Source organism: Glandiceps talaboti, chromosome 20 (assembly GCF_964340395.1).
Source record: "Glandiceps talaboti chromosome 20, keGlaTala1.1, whole genome shotgun sequence".
Taxonomy (NCBI): Eukaryota; Metazoa; Hemichordata; class Enteropneusta; family Spengelidae; genus Glandiceps; species Glandiceps talaboti.
The window spans coordinates 13,435,903-13,457,119 of record NC_135568.1 but is presented as its reverse complement, the minus strand read 5'-3'; the positions used below and the strand labels follow the sequence as shown (position 1 = coordinate 13,457,119).

The window sequence follows — 21,217 nt, the reverse complement described above, 5'->3', positions numbered from 1 at the left end:
TGAAGCAATCCATGCATTCTGTATCAGATGATGCTATGTCAAAATGGTGGTTTACACATAACTGTGAATATGTGTTACGTTTTTGTCATTTTTCTTCTAACTGTTGTATTTTTTATATCAAAGTTCGGAAGTATTACTGTAAACTAATCGTTCGCTTTTCCGTTTGGGTAGTTGGGGTAAAAACACCGACATGTTTAGAGTTTGGCCTTCTGAACAGGAGATGCCAATGTACGTGCACATGCACATTCCAATGTTTTTCACATGAACACAACTTTGTATGTGTCATTACGTGTATGCCTGCAAGGTAATGCTACTGTATGCGTATGCATTCTAATGTGTATCTAAACTTCTCCATTAACTTGTTAAAATGGCTACTTTTACTTTTTGTCATGTTCTACTTGTACAATGCATATATTGAGCCCAGAGACTCAGAGCTTTCACGCTTGACAATGTTCACCCGAAGCACCCCGCCTCAAGTGATAAACTTCCAGCTATGCATATGGAAATGGAATTTGTAAGGGTCAGAGTGTTGGCAATCTATCAAATATTGAAAGTAGCTTGTAATTTACTATTTTGTTCAAACAGTTGTTATTCATCAAGTACTATATTTTAACAGATAAACACAACATAATTTTATAAGCTGAGAGCTTATACATCTGTTCAAGCATCTACCATAAACGTTGAATTTGCAAAGTTCAATGTCAAATACCCATTAATATTCAATTCGTTTGATTGTGTTTGTTTACAGTGCAATTCCACCCCTTGCTTCCCAATGTAAATTACAAGGGGATTCAATATGACCATCAGTGTATGCCAGTCTGAGAGCTCCAACTGGATTTACACATCTTTTTTGGTGGGAATTTCAAACTCAGCACAAATTTCTCCACTTAGTAGGTCTCGGGCCTTTGATATTAGACTTATACATGTACTTATAGCATTGTCAAGTCTGATAACAAAGTCTCTGAGCTATTGCATAATTGGTATTAAATTGATATCAACAAGATTTTAATTTTGAGTTGCATCAAAAGACATTTATAATGGCTTTCTTACAACAACAACCTTGTGGAAATGTTCCAACAGTAATCATCTTGGTCACTATTCATATATTTTTTTTGCAGAAGTAATTGTCTTTTTGCAGCCTGAAACAGGACATCTTTTTGAAACATACTCAGTGGCACATTTTTCACAAAACTTGTAGTGATGACACGGGAAAAATATGTGAGATTTCTTTGACTTTTTGCATCTTGAGCAAAGGTAGGTTTGTCCCTGAAAGCAAACAAAGTGTTATGTTAGTACTACTTCAATGACAAATCAGGTATTCACTGTTACATATACATATTACGAGTACATGTAGAAAGTCAAATTTAGTTGAAAGAACCTTGAAAGTGTTTTCCTTTCTTAAATGAGCCCACGGAGGGTCATTTCATGGTTTCACATCTCCTAAATTTTCGATTGCCAAGAAACACCAAATTGAAACTCTATTTCACCTTCCTTGTTCTCAGTGGTTCACTATTGTCTCCATGAACTTGGCATTTGCTTAAGATAAACAATGAATATTCATGATTCCTGAGGGTGTATGAACTACAGATAAATATTCATGAGTGTTCACCTAATGCATATATGTTCATATACAGTCCAATACATATCCCCCTTCAATAAGTAAGAATTTATAAAACCCAATTACAATACATTATACCAAAAAAGATAAAATCATGTTAATATTTTTTGTCAAAATTGTTGCAATTTTCCTCCAATAAATTAATGAATGGGCTTACCTCAAGTTCTGAACATATTTCATTACATTTTAGAGCGACCTCTTTGCATAACGACTGGGCAAATGATTTAGTCTTCCTCACATCTGTTTGCATTCTCTGAACTTCAGCAGCCCTACACAAATGAAGATAATGTCAATGGATATCATATGCCATCATTTGAATAAATATATATATTAGGTGAATGTAAACAATACATGCACATATTGTTTATGCACAGTCAAACATGTGTACGCACTCTCAACATTCCTCCATATTTAAAGGGGCACAAATACGAAATACCAAAGATGATCACTCAGTCAGTTTTTGACTTTACTTCATTCACACACTCAAACACACACACAGATCCACATTAAGAGACACAGACACAGACTGATACCGACACACACAAATAGACCCAGAGAGAGACACATGCAGTAACACACACATACACAGACCCACAGAGAAAGACAGACAGACAGACAGACACACACACACACACACACACACACACACTCCCAAAATTTTGTGATGACAAAAGCCCCTTTTAACTACCTCATCAGTGTCCAGTTGTGCTAAAAATAATTAATTTACAATTTGTAAAAAGCTTACTTCTGCTCAAGCACTGCTTTGTAGTGGGTGACTTTTTCAACTAATATTATATGTCGATGATCTTTACTCTTGGAAAATTGTTCCATATTTTGAGCCTGTCTCTCCAGCATTGTCTCTTTGTGAATGAGATCCCTTCTTGCCTGTAGTAGTATGTCATCCTTCTCTTTGATCTTCATGTCTTTGTCTTGCAGTTGTCCCTATTTCAACAATAACATATTTGAAGGAAAATGTCATGAAATTCAAGTTTATATGATGTATAGTATAGGGATTGGGACAAGTACTGGAGAAAATAGGAAAACACACACACACACACACACACACACTAGGTCATAAGTTTAACTCTAACTGGTCTAATTACCATAAATACCACAATTTGTACTACTGAATTTTGGCTAATAAAAACATTTTCACAATAAGATTTCCATACATGTTTACATCTGGTAGGCATTTCAGCAGATGCCCAGTTTGCAGGACAAATTATCAAAAAAAGTCACAAGACTATTATTCCATCTGCTGTGTGGCCTTTTTTCAGAGAAATTTTCAGATTTACTTTCATAAGTTCATGTAGTGTTCTCAGTTGATGCTCTATTATTGTAAAAATGATATCAAGAGAAAGCCAAAAAACCCTAAATGTGCTTTTTTTGTCTCTATTTAGTATTTAACCTGCCTCAATCAAGCTCTATTATGAACAAATTCTTGGGAGAGCAAACTGTAAGGGTTTCAGAGAAGCTTCGAAAAGTCTTCATTCTCCTATAGGTAAATAAACATCAAACTTCTCATGTGGCTAATCTAATTATCAGATTAGTGGCATGACAAATTTGACACTTATTGCAATTTTTTTGCCAGTAATGTTAAATTTGACAAGCAATCAAACTTGACACCTCCTGTTGAAAATAATGCAAGTGTGTCATGAAACTTTTGATGTGTTGAGTCTAATCCAAGATACTAGTATTAAACACAATTCAATGCGTCATGTCATCTTCAAAAGTATGATTGTGCATCATTTGTCTTGAAATTAACTTCATCTCTTTGCACAATATTACAATAATGATGTTGTTGGGTTCTTACATAGCGCTTTCCCACACCGTGCTCAAAGCGCTTTACAATTATTACCCCAGGCTCGGATGAGAACGGCACAATGGCCCTTTAGTCTTCCTCAACTCCCCGGGGAGCATACAATCCATTGCAGCCATTTCAGCGCATAGGATTAAAGCCTTCACATTGCAACCTACATCCTACCAGGTCCCTCCCTTACGGAAATGGTCTAGAGTATTCTTATAGGATTCCTAAGACCTGTAATATTCCTGTAGGATTCCTACAGGACTGATCGTTCCTATAGGACTGTCCTAAAAGATTCCTTTAGGACTATCCTAATTCCTATAGGAACTGTAAAGTATTCCTTTAAGAAAGGGGCCAAAATACTAAAAGATCTTATAGGAATAATCTTTTAGGAATACTATAGACCATTTCCATAAGGGCTAAATATACTGCTGGGTTGACTGAGGCACATTCGTGGTTCAAATCTTGCCCAAGGACTTTAGCCACTCAGAAACAAACAGCAGGCAGCAACAGGGCTCGAACCTACAACCTGTAGATTCCAAGCCGGTCATGCTAACGATTCACCCATCATGACTTCACACAATAGCACTATGTCGTGATGTTTCTTTCTTCCGTGATCTTGTGTATCATTAACAATCTTGTGTTATCCGCCATACGATTTCACCCCTTTAAGTGTGTCATTACATACGCCACTTAGACCCTCTAAGCTGTTTGTCGACATCCATTGTGTCATATTTAAATTTATAATATACCTAGTGATAATGCTGTGCCATGATTCGCTAGAATCAGTCACGTGATAGGAAAATAGAATGACTATTTCCCTAGGGAAATAGTTCCATCAACTTTTACATGGTCACGTGACCACCGTGCATTCACCGCAGGTCAAAATGGCAGCTTCTGACGATGTCGTCTGTCACCGCGAGTTCACAGCATGAGGTATATTATAAAACACATATTGCCTGGCCTATATTCGAGCTATAGCACCCGTTCATTACCCCCTCGTGACTGTGAGTTACCACAATCACATGCTATTTCCCTTGGCCTTTGGCCTCGGGAAATAGCATGTGATTCTGGTAACTCACAGTCCCTCGGGTGTAATAAACGGGTGCTATAGCCCTCATGGCCAGGCAATATGTGTTCAATATTTGTATCAACTTCAATACAATTAGTAGACTAAGAATAGTAAGATGAGGTGCATGAGAATTTTGATGTTTATCCCAGGCCTTAAGTCAACAAAGGCTAAAAATGAATGATGTACTATGTCATTTATTAAATGAAATAAGTTTGAAATCAACTCACTTGTACACCTATCTTGTACTCTTCAAGCTGTTTGTCATACTTGATTTTGACCTCATCAAGTTTCTGATCTGTTACAGAATCTCTAACCATATTGTTCATGAGATCTTTTCTAACAACAGCACACTCATGGTTTAATCTGGCCAATTCTTCTTGGTGATCTTTCTGACTTTGCATAAATTCCAGCTGTAAAATAAGAAGGAACAATTAAATATAATATTATACTTCTAATATTAGTGATCTTTTTAGTTCAATTAAAGAGCTTATTTAACAAGGTGCTTTACTGGGTGCAAACAGAATAATGGTACCTGCTCCATATAAAAGTTACCATTGTCAGGCTATACTGCTTGAATAGAGTTGCCCATCCTAGCTTGATCATATTATAGGCACTAAACCCTTGAAAGAAGGATGTCAACAGTAAGTGCGTCCAGTTCAAGGTAGTAAAAACAAGGCATTCAGCAAAGTGTTCATGATGAAATCTTAACGGCTGTCGATCAGTACCATTGATGGCAGCCAAGTGTGTAATGTGGGCAGCGATATGGGACAGATGGAAAGTTTCAGCTCTGTTCATAACAACCATGGGTCTGTGCATGCACTGCGACCAAAGTATTCTCTTCTGAGTTTGTCTCAAGCCAATACAACATGGCTGTCTTGTCTTTTCAGTATCTATACCAATTTGGTGTTATTAGATAACCTGGAGTGGGAAAGTCATGGTGTGGTACATTTGGTGCATCCATAACCACAGGATAAAGGACAAATAATCAATTTTGTACTCTCGATTTTCCGGATTTTTAATATTATTTACTGTTTCCTCTCACTGTTTTTTCTATTTCCTACCTGATATCAATGTCTTATCTGAGTTTATCAGCTTTGCATTAATTACTAGCTTGCTAGAACAAACTCACTATTTGCCTAAATTAACGCATTATGCCGTGAGTGTAAACATCTACTGATCCGACTAATGGTAATACACGGTGTATTAGTCATCTTTCCTTCTGAAATTCTCGGTGGTGGTAGCTCTTGTGTCGATTATGTTTGTGAAGTTCGCTGTATGCTTTGAAGCATTTGTTGGGGGCAACATCCTCCATAACATAGCATTCATACTAATGTTGTATGATCATAACTTTGGGTTGTTCTCATAATGTTGCTGCTGGATATGCTCCCTGTGATTTCTAATTGTTGTTGATGGGCTTGAAATCCATTACTTTTAATCAATGATGTTGACTTCTTATCAAATATTACCAAATCAGCAGTAGTCTAGGGCACATAAATTCTAAACTTCATATCTCGACTACCAAATCTGTAGGGTGATTGTCTGTTCATAGTCCAATGGAAATCACTTGGACACATTTTACTTCGCTAATTCTGACTACCCAGCATAAACGTTAAATTCACACCCTTATATATCCAGATGTTAAAATCAGTTACCACCTATTTTGTAACTATGTCACTTTGCAACGTCTGACTCTCATTACCTGGCAATCAACTTTTGTGTACTTTACACTTCAAATTATAAAGTTTTAATTCTTATATGGGTAATAAAAACCCAAACTCAAAACTCAATACAATGTACATCATGCAATCACTCACACAGACTTTTAAGTCAAACATACCTTTTTTTCTTTGATTTTCTTCCTCAGTTCTTCCTCCTGTACTGTGCATTCAGCATGTACACTGCCTTGGTCTAAAACTTGTCCAGATTGGTGAACTTGGACACAATATGGTGCCTTTCTTTTACCATCGTCATGCGTGAAGTGTGCAATAATGGTCATGAGAGACTGGTCAGGTGGATGCTCATTAGCATGGCGTTCTGGTTTGCCACCAGTTTCCCTCTTCCTTAATGATAGCAAGGCATTACAAATACGGATTTGGCGACAGAAGCAATGTCTGGAGCCTTGTTTCTTGCATAACTGACCATGCTTGTGCATAACATCTTTTTCCAACATCCAGGATGGGATAATAAGTCTGCCTTCCTGGAGAGCTGGTGGTTTCTATTGTTGTAAAAAGGTAACAATGTATAGTTACAGTACTCAACATCTATATTATCTATATTATATATATATATATATATATATATATATATATATATATATATATATATATATATATATATATATATATATATATATATATATATATATATATATATATATATACGGTATATCTCAAATGTAACTGAGAGAGAGAGTCAGATCACTGTCACACCCGCCTGACGAGTGTGACCAGCTATACTGGCCATACAAAACAAATTTGTAGTGGAGAAGCGAATGTAACGAGTAACCAAATCACCTTATTTTTTCACTCATTTATCAAGCTCTTCATCCGTATCGAGCACTTTACACCAGAAGATGTGCAACTTACATTTGGATATATATATATAATATATCTTTAACCCTTTAATGACTTGGTTTCTGTAACTCTAACTAAATACACATCCTAAATATTGTGTTTCGGTCTTTAAATTATAAAGGTTTAACATTCATCAAGACATATTTCCATATAAGTTTTCAAACACTAAGATGTTTACAACTGATAATCTGTGGGCCACTGTTAAAGTTACATTATATTTATTGCTTAAATTGTACTGCAGCTATTAAACAACATTTGTTGTCCAGTTATTGAACCAATAAGCTCTGTGAAATGAGCCTGAAAGTTTGTTTTGTTCTTGATCACACAATAATTTGAGGCACACTCGCATGAATATTTATAGGCATTTCACACATAGACTACATAATTGTCACCATGTGTCTAGGCCACTGAGCCCACCCCCCCCCCCCCCCCCTCCTCCCATCCAACAACCCATTTGTCACTTGGCTTTTTGCCTCAGTACAAGTTTATAGTTATGGGTAGTTTTTCACGTCACCACCCCCCCCCCCCCTCCCATCCAATCTCTTTGTCTGTGGCATTTCCCCACAGTATTAGTCTATTGTAGTTCTCCAACTCAATTTCTCAAAGCATATTGTGGATCATGATATTTTATTCATCAAATTTACTAAGATGGTCCCCATGTGATTACTCTTACCTCATTATTTGGTGTGTGGATGATCTCTATCTTATTTGCTTCTAAGTCAGGATCTGCGATATGGGCATTTTGAATGGCTTGTCGTAATACACTCATTTGTTCTGGAGTCAGTTCTGGACCTGGTGCATACTCAGCTTGTGGTTCTGGTTGTAACTCGGCCCTAGCTTCTTCAAGGGTTTTATACCGTCCAGATTTGTGAAGAAGAGCCAGTAGGACTTCATTGCAAGGAAAAACCTGGGTTGGATTAAATTAATTAAGATACATTTATAATAATGACACTTTGTAAGGCCAAAGCAAAGTTGCAAACTGAGATATGGTCAACATTAAGGCAGCCTGCTAGTGTTAAAAAGCAGGAGGAAACCAGAGAGCTCAGGGGAAATTTTGTTTTTTTCGATCAGGTCAAACTCAGCATCACCCCCTTCATATACAGATCTGGTTAATTTTTAATCACACCCTGCCAGCACCGGGTTGGTTAATCAAAGTGCGTGCGAACCATTCAGCCCCCAAGAAGGTAAGATGTATTTTCCCAGTTCTCTTGGATTCAGGAGCCAATGTGTAAGCACTCAAGCAAAATAAATACATTCAAGTATTACGTACATGAAATTAAATCTTGTCATTGCCTTAGTTGTTTCTATGTACATGATTAAGTTATCACAAATAGTTATCATAAAATAGAATGCGCAAGTAGCTGATTAATAGCCTAAATATTGGGTAACACTATGAAAGCATGACAAGTATGTTTGTATTGTTTCTCCTACTGTCATATATATATTGACCTACCGACACGCCCAATTCATCTTGCAGGCTGGGGAGAGCATCTTTAGGATAGGTATCAGGCACTGGGAAATAGTCCGGGTTTGCTCTGTGAATATGAAGACATTTTACGGTTTGAATTATATGTTCGGGAATCAATCAGACAAATATTGCAGGTATTATAAGAATTAAGATTTGTGATGAGAAAATAATATAAAAACATACTGCAAATAACTGGATTTTCTTTACAATTCAATATTTATCAAATTTCAGTAAATTGTCCATTGTGCTATTTGTACCTGGCTATATGGATCTTGAAGCAACAAGGGTGAGGCGAGAGTGACTTGTCATGGATGGAGCAAAGGCATTCTATAGTGATATTTGTACTACAGCCAGCTTTGAAATATGATGGTGATGATGGCGAGATCTACAAAACAGCAAAATGTAATGAAAGCATTGTTATTTTTTGCATTGTCGCAAACCATGGCCTGTTTTACAGCACCGTTCTTAATGTGCCACCCACTTTTATTTTGAAGTGTAGCAGAAGAAATAACAGCTCTGGTTTGCCAGAATGTACTTTTTGGTATATATCTTCAGTGATTTCCCACACTGTGCTCAAAGCCCTTTGAAGCATGGTGACAGCAGGAACTATAAAATAGCATTATGTAATGACATTCAGAGATGTTACTTTTTATATCTGTAAAAAGCTTTCAGAAGCCATTCATGCTCAAAGTGCTTTGATGCATGGTGATAGTAGTATCTACAAAAACAGCAATATATGTAACACTAGTGGTTTTTTTTTTTGATATATTCATTTTTTCCTACTGTACTCAAAACACTTCAAAGCATGAAGATAGCAGGATCTACAAAATAAATAGCATTATGTGATGACAGAGTTACGACTTTTTGGATAGCTGATATGTGTGGTAGTACCTTTCTAAACTAAATGCTCAAAGTGATTAAAAGCATGGAGATATCAAAGCTCTGTAAAATTGCAAAAATCAATGAAGCCTTTTTATATTTCATGTAACAAAACAAAAATGACCCTGCAGTGCAGTGAATGCAACCACAAAAGGTACATGTATTGTGAACACTATGGCAGACAGCACAAATATCCTCAGTCCAAGAACTACAACATAACCACAGGGGGTAGCAAGCATATTGCACACTTGTTATTTGTTTTATGACTGCTTTTATGCTCAATAAAGATAATCTAATGGATTATTATATCAGCTGGACACTTCCTTAAAACTTTACATCAAAATATCATTTATCTAAATTATGTTTACATCAAACCTAAAACTGATTTACATTTAATTGATAAATTAACCTTCTCTCACCATGGTACAAAAATCAACTCGTACGCACTACACTTACTTGTGAAATTCTTCAGCCATCATCTTTGGAACATACTTTACTTCTTGTGAGTTATCAGTGAAAGCATATTTTGATGCATGCCTTACATCACGACATTCTCTGTGGTGGAAAAAGTGAGAAAACAGATTCTGTAATAGTGATCTATATATTATAATTGTGGTTATTTCCATACATGTATCAAGTTTAGTTCTGCTTGCAGATGGAGTAAGTTTGGACTTGATGCATACTTCTTTCAGCATGTCACTGTGCATAGCTTGTAACGTAATGGTCGGCCTGATTGGCGACGCAAAAGCATGTGATTTGAACAAGTTTCTAGTACACAGGGTCAGAGGTGGGAAGAAGGTGATCATTCCAGGAACAAAATAACAAAAACAATACTGAACAACGGAAATAGAGGTAAATAAAGAAATCAAGCTGTATTCACCACATCAGATTTTAATCCAATGTATCATTGCCCAGCAAATGAAAAATATAACCTACTACACCATTAACAGAACAAGAACACATAACACCAAGCTTGAAGGAACTCCACTACTAGCTACCAGACTCCTACAAAGTTCCTCATGGACTTTCGCCAACCTGGTTTTAATAACAGACATAATTGTCACCATTCTCAGCCAAACTTACCGAGCACTTTTATGTTATTTTTTATCAGATTTGGTGTGAACAGACATATTTACAATGAATAAGTGTATTCCAAAAGGATTTACTCTGACATTCAGTGAAGATAAAACACACAAGATTATGGAATTTGAAGAGAAGATTTCTTTAAAAAAAGAGTGCCTTCATCATGAATATTACCGATTCAGAAAAGCATATTAAAACTACATGTCCATTCTTGCAAACTAGAGTTATATTTCTTACATAACACTGTAAAATATCAAGGCGTATCTATCAGACAGTACTGTAAAACAGTCTGTGGTATATGATGATATGAAACTATTACATAACACTAAAATATCAAGGCGTGTCTATCAGACAGTACTGTAAAACAGTCTGTGGTTTATGATGATATGAAACTATTACATAACACACTAAAATATCAAGGTGTGTCTCAGACAGTACTGTAAAACAGTGGTTTATGATGATATGAAACTATTACATAACACTGTAAAATATCAAGGTGTGTCTCAGACAGTACTGTAAAACAGTGTGGTTTATGATGATATGAAACTATTACATAACACTGTAAAATATCAAGGTGTGTCTCAGACAGTACTGTAAAACAGTGGTTTATGATGATATGAAACTATTACATAACACTGTAAAATATCAAGGTGTGTCTCAGACAGTACTGTAAAACAGTGGTTTATGATGATATGAAACTATTACATAACACTGTAAAATATCAAGGTGTGTATCTCAGACAGTACTGTAAAACAGTCTGTGGTTTATGACGATGTTAAACTGCCTCTTGGAATGTGAGTCATTTCAAATGGGATATTATTGCATTGAGGTTATCAATACTTACGGGTTATTTACCAGCAACTTATAGTACCTTTCAGCTAGGTCGTTTGGCCTAGTGTTCTTTGCAAGAGCTCGAAGCCACATGCAACTAACCTATCATAAAAGGAGAAATGCTTTAAATAGTTGACAACATTTATAACATAATTTATACACTAAAAATATTCGTTTTTGAACTCAAAATAATTAATTGATGCATTGCAAGTTTTAAATGTGACAGATTTGAAAGAAGCTATGTAGACTGCAAACAGGAAGTTGACAATACAGCGCCCTCACTCAAATTGGGGGATCATCACCTCATAATACTGTTTCTTAAGAGCTTTTTCTCTTGGTATTCTGTAGAAGTGTAAATCAGGGATGATTTTCATGCTGTTCAGACACCGAAGAAAGCAGCAGTGCTTTATGATTAACCAAGTAACCTATACTATATATACCCACAAGAAACACACAGACAGGAAGTAGAGTGCCACCATGGGAAATTTTGGAAAAGCCTATTCTGCAGGCATCCTCATGAGATGTTTAAGGCTTGACAAGTTTGTTTGTTTGTTAGATCATGGTTGTCCACATATTCTAGCATTTAAGTTCAGAAGAATATTTGAACATACATGTACTAGAATTATTTTTTCAAATTGTGACAATAACAATACAAACAGATATATTATTAATATGCAACAATTTGTAGAAATAATCTTAACTATAATCTTTGTTCTCACCACTCTGTATATACAAACTGCCAAATAGAAAAATTTTTAGAAGATAATTTTCAACATAGTCTTTAAGTCCAGGGACACAATCCCAGTTCTCACATTAGTATTATCTTATCAGTGTAGCCATAAGGATTATATAGGATTATTCTTTTGCTCTGGAGCAACTGTTTCTATAGCTTTGTCAGACAACTGTTATTCGTCTCAAGATTTTCATCCTAAGGTGACATGGGTCTTTAACTTTTTCTTGTAGTCAACCTACCAAGTATTGAGTTTTATTTTATAAAGATTAAAACAGTAGACTTTTAGTTTTACCTTGTGGTCAATTTCACTCATTTCTTGGACTGCGTTTCTATCTCTGTCTAGCTTTACATCACTAAAGTTAACACCGGTAACCAAATTTTGGTCTTTTAAATTGACCACGAAGGTGCCTTTTACGAACAAGTCACCCGAAAACATTTCATCAAGCAGAAGGGTTCCTGAAAATAAGAACCAAAAAGAGATTATCATACCTATTATCATATACCTGTGTTTCTTCCAATGTAATTCAATGTGAGTGTGAGCACCAAACACATGCACTAATGTTCTGTATCAAGTCCTGGCACACTTTCCCCAAATATGGCAAATGGTCCACTCATCAATATCCGGTCACTCAGTATTTAAGTTTCGATTATTTTGTCAATATCTTTACATTTTTGAGCATAAAATAAGGTTTCACTTTTAAATGATGTTTCTGTGCCACTATAAGTACATGCATGTATACGATAAAAACTTAATGGCCCTGATATGGGTTTTGCAGACCTTGGTTTTACAGCTTATGGGCCCTCCTATAGTCTGGCCCATCCGCCATACAACTTCGGTCCATAAAACACACACACACACACACACACAAATCACACTATCATATATACATACCAAGTTCAGTTGTTACACAGTGCTTTGGAGGAGTCAGAAATAAAAAACGTTCTCTACATTCTCTAAATTCCTCTGGTGAGACAGGTGATATGGAAACAGATGTGTCAGCTACATCCAACTTGACAGGGCTGTTGGAGAAGAAAAGCAAAGTAAATTTTGGTAAACTTGGAACCAATGACATAGATCCACAGTGTTGCAGAACAACCAGGGTATCAATTCCATATTTTTGATCAGACATATTCAACTTGGCTTGCGTGCAGTATAATAAAAGAAATACAATAATTTAATAAACAAACCATATCTGTATTTGACACATTACATGAGGAAATATCAAATTAATATTATTTTCTGTTACAATGTTTGGATGCTGTGGATATTACTTACCATGGAGGGAAGACAAACTCTTGGTGCTCTGATTGGTTGGTTCTTTCTGATAAACATAAACATAAACATAAAATTAAGTAATTCAGGAAAACAAATCACAACTTATTCAAAATTATTTTTTCAAACCTCAATAATTAAAAAAATGTAAAAAGATTTTGACAGGCTCTCATTGAAGAAATAATTCCCTACTAGGGGTTGGGTCTACTGTTAATGTTAGTCCTAGGCTAGGTAGGCTAGGTCTACATGCTGTCATGATTGTTGAATAGTTAGAGTGACTGGCTTGTAGCTGGCTTGGAATTTTGGTTTAAGACTTGCTAATGCTATTTGTTTCTGAGTGGCAAAAATCCTAAAACAAGATTTGAACCACATTTTCAGCAAACTCCACAAGTACTTTATTTCAAGGATAATTTGAGTAGTATACTCACCAGACCTGGATTCTATAACTACCAATCCAAGTTCTCCTCCAAACTGTTCATACGGATGGAGTGCAAACTTCCATCGCTGTTGATTAGTTTCCATGGTAACATAACGACCTTGTCTAACCAGAGCAAGAGCACCAATTTTCAGCCCTTCTCCAAACTGACCAATCACCTCTTTGTGTTTTGACTTGGATGAGTAACCTAGCAACAGTATTTTTTTCTGGAGACACACCTCTTTGTTGACTAAGGTGAGTCTTTTATTTACAACATCATAGTGCAGCGTTCCATAGGGCTTTGGCACATTCGTAACAAACGTAACATTTGCTGTATATACCACTTTTTCATCGTCCTCAGTAGTCTGAAGTAGAGAAAATGAGAGTATTCATGAGTCAATTAACCACACAATGCAACTCTGGTATTTAATTTACTGTTTTACATGTTTAGTGCCCTATGAAATGAGAGAGTATAAATAATGATAGATATTGATTGATTTGAAATTGCTTCTGAATCATCTTGATGATGCAAATACAATATATCATGTGTCACAGTGACCAAGACGATTTTAGTTATCATGGTGTGACTTTCATCTTTATGAAGGTCAATAAAAAGACGAAAAGATGATTCCTATTATACAACATGAATGCATTCAAACAAAAAGTATGGGATTTGTATTCTCCAAGTCATTTGACAACACATGTCTACTAAGGTTTACTGCAATCATGTTTTACCCATACACAGACACAAAGACACACACACACACACACACACACACATACATACATACATACATACATACATACATACATACACACATACACACATACATACACACATACACACATACATACATACATACATATATACATACATACATACATATATACATACATGCATACATACATTTCATACATACATACATATACATACATACACATACATGACATACATACATACATACATACATACATGCATACATACATACATACATACATACATACACACATGCATACATACATACATACATACATACATACATACACACATTCATACATACATATATACATGTACATATATACATTATATATAAACACATGCACACACACACACAAATGCATACTTTACACACAGTGCATGGCATGCACGCACGCACACACACACACACACACACACACACACACCTCACCATGTTTATAGCACTGAAATGCTCAGTTCAGATATGCTTAAAAAACAACACAATTACTATGTACATTACTTACACAAGGAAAGGTGACAGTCTGTTCTTTGGCCAGTGGATTTAGTTGGACCTCATTATCACTAGCATCATAAGTACCATCATGCCAGTTCTGTATAAATTCACGAATTCCTTCCCAAGTTCCCCAGTTATGTGCATATCTGGATGTCAGGTTCAATGGTATCAAATTATAGTCTCCACAAGCATATCTTGGTATGTTCTCGGCATCCCCAGTGTCTTCCACTCCATCATCATCAGTCTCCATCCTGGCAGCCATCTTTTAAGTTATATCACAAACCCGTCACCTCATATCACATTCCAAATTATGAAAATGCTAGATGCAAATGCCCTTTACCTGTAAGAATATGAATTGTAGGAATCAATGTAGTTAATCAAATGTTATTATTTGCCATACATTCTCCTACAAGTAACAATAAACGTAATTGTGCAGTGCATACATGAATGCGACACGTTTGTAGATCATAATGTTGATTTTTATCCTGAGTTAAAAATGTCCGACTCAGTGTTCTAGGTATTTTTAATACTCAAATATACACCTCAGTGACATCTAGGTAATAACCACTCAGTGACATACAATATGAATTATGTTTTGGCCTGATTTGACAGATCCAGGGTCTATATTTGCCCCTGGCAAACTGTTGTGACCATGACCCATACACGAAACACTGTCCACATATTGTTTTGTTTTGTTCCATAAAAAATAAGGGGCATTAAGTAGTATTGCAAAGAAGAAAAGAATTTAAAACAGCTAGTGTCCCCTCTAACTAAGAAAAGTTGACATTTGTCGCAGACTTGCAGCTATTTTTGACACACCAAATTAAAATTGGTGTTCCTCTTTCCTTGACTCACAACAAAACCTTGAGTTTTTATCATTTTGACCCACAACAAAAAATTTTTGCCTTTCATTAAAGAGCACCCAGAACCCTGGTCATGCATACAATGAATTTGGAAAGGCTTAAGTTAATTTGATAGTTCCAGTATCTATGTTTGCCCTGGTAAATGTTTCTGACCATGACACAAATGAGTACAGCATTGCCAAACACTGACTGTACCTGCTAATGCTATACCAAGTTGTTGTATCACAGATGTACAGCAATTTTTGATACACCAAATGGCGTTCCTGTATCCCTAATTACTGGTGTGTAGCAACGAACAAGAGAACCAAGCTAATCATTTACCTACTGCAAACAAAATTTTGTGTTACTATCAGAGACTACAATGCACCAGTACCAAACGATTGCAATTCACTTCGTCCCAATTTCAACTCGTCCCATATCAACTCGCCCCAATTTCAACTTGCCCCAATTTCAGTTCGTCCCACTGTTTCAAAATCATGTAGGAAAGTAATTTGCAGATCTTTGCAATATGATTTACGTGTGCAAGTATTTTAATTATAAAAAGACATCACAATACTAAAGACATAAACAACATCGTACATAAAATACACTGACTTTTCAGTTTGGTTTATCCCTCCCTTGTTTTGGTAAGAAAACCAGACCTATATTGTTAACAGATACTGAAAAATATAACAAAAAATGAGCCCAGAAATCTGATGCACAAAAATTGTGTGTTAAGAATGGGGCAAGTTGAAAAGGGACGAGTTGAAATTGGGACGAAATGATCCGAGACTGTACCAAACAAGTAGTATCTAAACACTGCCAGGTAATAATTAACATCTGAAAGGAGTCCATTTCTGTAAGGTCATGCACTGGTAGTATATTTTTGCTAGGGTCATCTGTCTGGTAGTGGTAAAGTTTGGGTCAAGTTAATCATTACCAAGGCAGCCATACTTCTTTCTCACTGTTCTGACTTCATAAAATTGTCAGTCCATTACACTAGTTTGCTATATCATCAATTCAAACATACATACACAATGTGATACATACACATTATATTACCTATAAAAACACTACATGGAATTTTCACTTGCTTTTAGGTTGGAAAATAAACAAATGGGATCGAGTGTTAGGTCCACTGTGAAAAGCCAAGAATTTAGTTGTGGTCAAAATGATAAACACCAGGGTTTTTGTGAGTCGATGATAGGACATTACCAAAATTTGATGTGTCATAAGAAACTATATATACTGTACATTGTATATGTGGCTGTGGCACATCATATCTGTGCAACATACAATGAACACATTCCAAAACAGAATTCAAATCTACCAGAAATACAGAATATGTAGGAGGTATACAACTATGGAATAATCGCAATACACATTTAATTTTTTAGTACTACTAATGTAAAGGTCAACAGCAACTTGTCACTAACTATGATGCTTGCTGATGTTCACAATTAAAGATAGAAAAGTCACCATTTGTAAGACCATTTGGTGTCATATTTAAATCTAAGCTTGCTTTGGTTATAAATCATTGCTAGTGTGTCAGCCATTACTGTACAGGGTATAACATACAAATGTATGTTACAACCACTGCTAATAAAACATGACAACTAGATGGCCTGTCATTCAACCCTCACCAGCAAATCGCGACACACATAGTCTGACAATATAAAATCATGCATGATATGTAAAAGAAGTTTTCAGAAGTCTAAAACTGCAGAGATTAAAGACCAGAGACCCAATCCCTGGTAGTAGTAGTAGTAGTACTCAAATTAAACTGTAGTGGAATCCTAAGGATTACACAGGATAATTAGTTAGTTCTTGACCAACTCTGACAGACAAATACTGTTTTACACACTTGATTTATATCATAATCTGAACTGGGTCATAGTGTTACTCATATCTTATCAATGGCACCATAAGCATTACATAAGATTTCTTCAATCAATCAATCAATCAATCAATCAATCAATCAATCAATCAGAGAATTTATAAAGTGCCAGTTTCCACAACATTTGTCTTCAAAGGAATAAATATGACTTTCTAAAGATTATATTACCATGGTATTTTCAAATATTCTATTGGTCAACTGTCCTGCATGTCAGTATACATGTTGTCACAGTTATGTATCTGAATTGACCAACATTATAATGATACATAAAATAATGTTGTAGCAGATAATGAATGCACTACAGAAATATAAAGTGTTTACAATAATGAAATAAAAGCCAAGGAAATCAGTAAATGTTTGGTAGTTTCAAAACTACATTGTATATATATATATATATATATATATATATATATATATATATATATATATATATATATATATATATATATATATATATATATATATATATATATATATATATATATATATATATATATATATACACACATATGTGTACTCTGATAGCTAGTCCAAATTGCACGCAGCTCAGCTTGGACTATTTCTGATTTCAAGCTACATAGTTCTTTCTTCTGAAAGAACACCATGTTATATATGTAACGTTTTTTACCCATTACCTTTGAGATCCCATAACGTATAAAAAAAAATTTAAGTTATCTTTTTCTCAACTATTTCCCTTACTTTGATATCAGGAGGTATAAATAAACTTCTTTATACTCTTGAAAATAATAGGTTTCATTTATAAACACGTCATATTATCGATATTTTATTATATTCTGATAGAAGCATATTAGGCTGGGATCAGAATTTACGGCAAGGGGTCCTGGGTAGAAATTATTTTGGTCAAAAAAAAATTCCCAGCCCCCCAACTGAAACATTCATACATAGCAATGAGATATTTCTTAACAAATATACGAGGGCTTTGCGAAAAAGGTCTCATTCTAACCTGTAACCTGTACTTGGAGATACTTTAATAGCTAGCAGGGTTTACTCTTTCAATCTTGATTCTGGGCAGAAACAGCATCCCCCATGATAACTAGATAGTGGGGAGGGTGTGGGAGAAGGTGTCCCCCTCCCACAGTAAGCACTTGTAGGAGGCCAAAATTTCAAACCATATATAATATCGAAAGTCATAGACTGCTTGAAAATTGTCTTCAATATACCCCAATTTTACTCTAGTCAATATATTATTAATATTATGTAACTGTATGGCTATTACCTACTGTGCACTTTAACTTATATTTTGGCAGACACACACATTCGCTTTTCTATTAACTGCCTCATAATTAAATGTATGGTAGGTAAATGAAGTGTACAATTGTGCAAAATACAAGGTAAACGACTGCTCCTGAGGTAAATGAATGTACAAAGGGGAGAGAGAGAGAGAGAGAGAGAGAGAGAGAGAGAGAGAGAGAGAGAGAGAGAGAGAGAGAGAGAGAGAGAGAGAGAGAGAGAGAGAGAGAGACAGACAGAGAGAGAGACAGAGACAGAGAGACAGACAGAGAGACAGACAGACAGATATACACATACACAAATACATTCCCATGGCTGTCAACCGGCTCATCACTGAATATAGCCTAGGTTTATATTTTATAGAAGTTATTGTGAAGAAGCCGCGAGAATTTTTTTTAATTTACTTGGCAAACGACAACTGCTGAGGTTTAATTTGGTTCATATCATGAGTAAAATATTCCCCCCCCCCCTTTAATTTATTCATTCCCCCCCCCCCCCCATTCTCCCCCGCTCCCCCCCCCCCTGTCGTAAATTCTGACCCCAGCTGCAACCTTACGCCTGTGCGTAAAACGTAAAATCATTACGGTAAATGTGCAAGATTAATAGTTAGTGTTTCAGACTGAAAACGCCATTTGTGAACCATGGATACCTGTCATAAATCTAAACACCATGTACGAATTCTGCCGTTCGTGCAAAACACGCTAACCAGTTAAATAGGTGTGAGGAAAGGGCCAACGTCCACCTCACAGCCAATCAAAACCTAAAGTTGACGACGCGAAGTGTCGGTGTTACAAATTCTAAGATATGGTTTGATATTTGGATGCAAAGAAATTGACATTGATCCCGTATCAATACACACGATACATTTATAAATATACGTACCTGACTTTTTAGTAAAACTGCATTTTAACGACGTATTTTGATGTATATTCAAACGCGGAAGTGACAACACAAATGTCATGCGGTACGCTGAGCGTTTGAGATCTTCACCAGCCAGGCTGTGTGACGTCACATTGAGACAACCAATCAAACACACGACAAAGGAAGCATGTAGTAAGGGAGACTTCCGTAGTTGATTACCGGGGGGGGGGTCAATCACAGTCTCTCGCGTAACCCCGATTCAATGGCTCTCCTCAATTCCCTTTCTCTAAAGCATGAATTTTCTCATATTTTCAATTTTAAAAAAAATAATTGTTTATTAAACAATGATCAGATGGCAGAAACTAAAAGGGACCAGCGCGGTCGAGTCGCCCAAGTCGACTCCCCAACACTTCTACGAAGGCTTGCCTTAGCATGATACATGTAAATATAAGAGGAATCTTCTAAATGCGTTTTACAGTTTTACGATCTAAATATTTTTGAAAATTGGGTTAAATCACGGGGTTAAATTTCTTTCCAGATTTTGATCGACTTTTTTAGTTTTGTTATTTAGTTTAGCTATGATGAGACTGTCCCACACACTAAATTGTATTTCAAACAAACTTTTTAATGTTTTGTTACAAGTTTTGAAATAAAGATTTATACGTAATCAGATTTTAACACATTTCATGTCATTCTTATTCAAGCTATTTTATTCAATTAATTTAAATTCCTTCTTTAGGCTAAAACCCGGACTTGCTATTTTTTTAGGGAGCTTACCAGTGATAATTTTCCCCTTTAAAAAACTCCGAAAAGTGAATAACAAACCAAAAACATGTGAAGATTATGAGACGATGCGATGGAAGAATATCGCAAGATACTTAATTTTGACCGTTTACGAATCCCGTGCGAATACCGCAAAACAATTATTGTTATTCTATATCAAAGGTTTTTGAAATAGACATCAATTTATATTGTTTGTCATATGTATTTTTTGCAGTTTTCATATTATCTGTCGAGAAATGTCAGAACGGAGTTCGTCAGTGTAAACTGGGTGTAAAGGATCGAGCAAACACAAACAGCCGAACCACGTCTCCACTGCTTCCTAAAACATACAATAAGTTAAAGGGTCGTTCCTTACAAACCACCTAGCTCACCTTCCATTATTTATGTTTCGGGGAAACCCTTCAACTCTGTGACGTCACCAGGCAGCCATGATTTGATGCGGATCCCACTTCCGCATGCATAGCGTTTGAAAATTGGTCGACTTAGTGGCTAAGGCAGGTATGTTTGTATGTATGGTTGCAATTCTTATAGAAGTAATGTTTACAGGAGGCGGATATTTAGGTTTTGCTTAGTCCTGCTTG

General features: G+C 35.8%; 2 protein-coding genes across 2 annotated transcripts; both read right to left on the bottom strand.

The window, feature by feature from the left end:
• Nucleotides 1-595: 595 nt before the first annotated feature.
• On the bottom strand, nt 596-9,127 carry LOC144450574 (uncharacterized). The gene is made up of 9 exons (XM_078141216.1): nt 8,991-9,127; nt 8,521-8,602; nt 7,741-7,974; nt 6,332-6,709; nt 4,722-4,904; nt 2,364-2,560; nt 1,776-1,887; nt 1,169-1,266; nt 596-602 (listed from the first exon to the last, which is right to left on the bottom strand). The coding sequence occupies exons 1-9, from the start codon at nt 9,125-9,127 to the stop codon at nt 596-598; spliced, it is 1,428 nt and encodes a 475-aa protein (XP_077997342.1).
• Nucleotides 9,128-12,043: 2,916 nt separating this feature from the next.
• LOC144450572 (uncharacterized) lies at nt 12,044-19,960 on the bottom strand. Its single transcript, XM_078141215.1, has 7 exons — nt 19,875-19,960; nt 15,013-15,342; nt 13,763-14,114; nt 13,338-13,383; nt 12,954-13,081; nt 12,354-12,517; nt 12,044-12,064 (listed from the first exon to the last, which is right to left on the bottom strand). The coding sequence occupies exons 2-7, from the start codon at nt 15,262-15,264 to the stop codon at nt 12,044-12,046; spliced, it is 963 nt and encodes a 320-aa protein (XP_077997341.1). The 5' UTR covers nt 15,265-15,342; nt 19,875-19,960.
• Between the last annotated feature and the right edge of the window lie 1,257 nt (nt 19,961-21,217).

Coding starts and splice junctions, on each gene's coding strand:
- LOC144450572 (XM_078141215.1), bottom strand. CDS start 15,264: ATGGCTGCCAGGATGGAGACTGATGATGATGGAGTGGAAGACACTGGG. Junction 14,115..15,012: donor AGACTGTCACCTTTCCTTGT/GTAAGTAATGTA, acceptor TCTCTACTTCAG/ACTACTGAGGACGATGAAAA. Junction 12,065..12,353: donor TGAGTGAAATTGACCACAAG/GTAAAACTAAAA, acceptor TCTATTTGGCAG/TTTGTATATACAGAGTGGTG.
- LOC144450574 (XM_078141216.1), bottom strand. CDS start 9,127: ATGCTTCAAAGGGCTTTGAGCACAGTGTGGGAAATCACTGAAGATATA. Junction 7,975..8,520: donor AAGATGAATTGGGCGTGTCG/GTAGGTCAATAT, acceptor AATCCAACCCAG/GTTTTTCCTTGCAATGAAGT. Junction 1,267..1,775: donor AAATATGTTCAGAACTTGAG/GTAAGCCCATTC, acceptor GTTTGCTTTCAG/GGACAAACCTACCTTTGCTC.